This window comes from Meleagris gallopavo, unplaced genomic scaffold (genome assembly GCF_000146605.3).
Source record: "Meleagris gallopavo isolate NT-WF06-2002-E0010 breed Aviagen turkey brand Nicholas breeding stock unplaced genomic scaffold, Turkey_5.1 ChrUn_random_7180001869334, whole genome shotgun sequence".
Taxonomy (NCBI): Eukaryota; Metazoa; Chordata; class Aves; order Galliformes; family Phasianidae; genus Meleagris; species Meleagris gallopavo.
This window is the reverse complement of record NW_011134344.1, coordinates 44991-45726: the sequence shown is the minus strand read 5'-3', so window position 1 is coordinate 45726 and position 736 is coordinate 44991. Positions and strand designations below refer to the sequence as shown.

Genomic DNA, 736 nt, shown 5'->3' with positions numbered 1-736 from the left:
GCCCTGCGGAATAATTCCCCCCTACCCTCTGCAGCCCCATAAGTGGGCTCTGAATACCTGCTAAACCCCCTCCACAAGGCTGGGGTGTTAGGCGCAGGTTGAGCAAGGGGCAGTAGCCCCCCCCAAGCCTCCCCAAGCCCCACGGGGTCACACAGTGCCCATCTCAGTGTGGGGACACAGAGGCTGAGCTGCCCCATAGGTGTGGGGTGGGACTGACCCTACGCCTCCCACCTACCTTCAGGGGCAGCAGGCTCCAGGCACAGCGTTAGCAGAAGCAGCAGAGTGGGTCTGAGCCCGGGGGGGGCCTACAGCTGCTCCTCCCTCTGTGCTTGGGGCCTATAGGCGGGAGACTTCTGGAGGGGGGGGGCCAGGCACGAGGCCACCCCCTGTCCCTGGGGATTAGCACCGGCCCCGAAGGAGCCTTTGTCCAGAGAAAAAGGGGCCTCAGAGCTGGGTTTAGCGTTAAAGAGGATGAGGGGGCTTAGGGGGGGCAGCTGGGGCCACGCCACTCCTCACTGCGGTTTTATTCTGCTCAGGTGGGTCCCCATGCTCCAGACTGGGGAGGGTGGGGGGAGGTCCCGTGGTGAGGGGGGGGTTCAGGAGCAGGCAGGTTGCAGCTGCCCCTTGTAGATGTACTCCAGGGCTGTGGCAATGGTCCTCATGTCCAGCTCGATGCTGCGTGCCCAGTTCTCCACGTCGCCAATCTCCTGCAAGAAGGGGGGAGGGGAAAGGGCAT

General features: G+C 64.0%; 2 protein-coding genes across 3 annotated transcripts in view; both read right to left on the bottom strand.

The window, feature by feature from the left end:
* The window catches only part of LOC100551395 (retinol dehydrogenase 5), a 3919-nt gene extending 3582 nt beyond the window's left edge, over positions 1-337 (bottom strand). For both annotated transcript variants that reach the window (XM_010727045.3, XM_010727046.3), the window contains exon 1: positions 236-337. The gene's annotated coding sequence lies outside the window, so the exon portion shown is untranslated. The remainder of the gene's footprint in view (positions 1-235) is intronic.
* A 122-nt stretch (positions 338-459) lies between these two features.
* BLOC1S1 (biogenesis of lysosomal organelles complex 1 subunit 1) overlaps positions 460-736 on the bottom strand; it is a 782-nt gene continuing 505 nt past the window's right edge. Inside the window, 1 exon segment of the mRNA XM_019611180.2 lies at positions 460-736. This exon segment is cut by the window's right edge and continues 168 nt beyond it. Within this exon segment, the coding sequence (XP_019466725.1) occupies positions 597-736 (140 nt within the window). The 3' untranslated portion in view covers positions 460-596.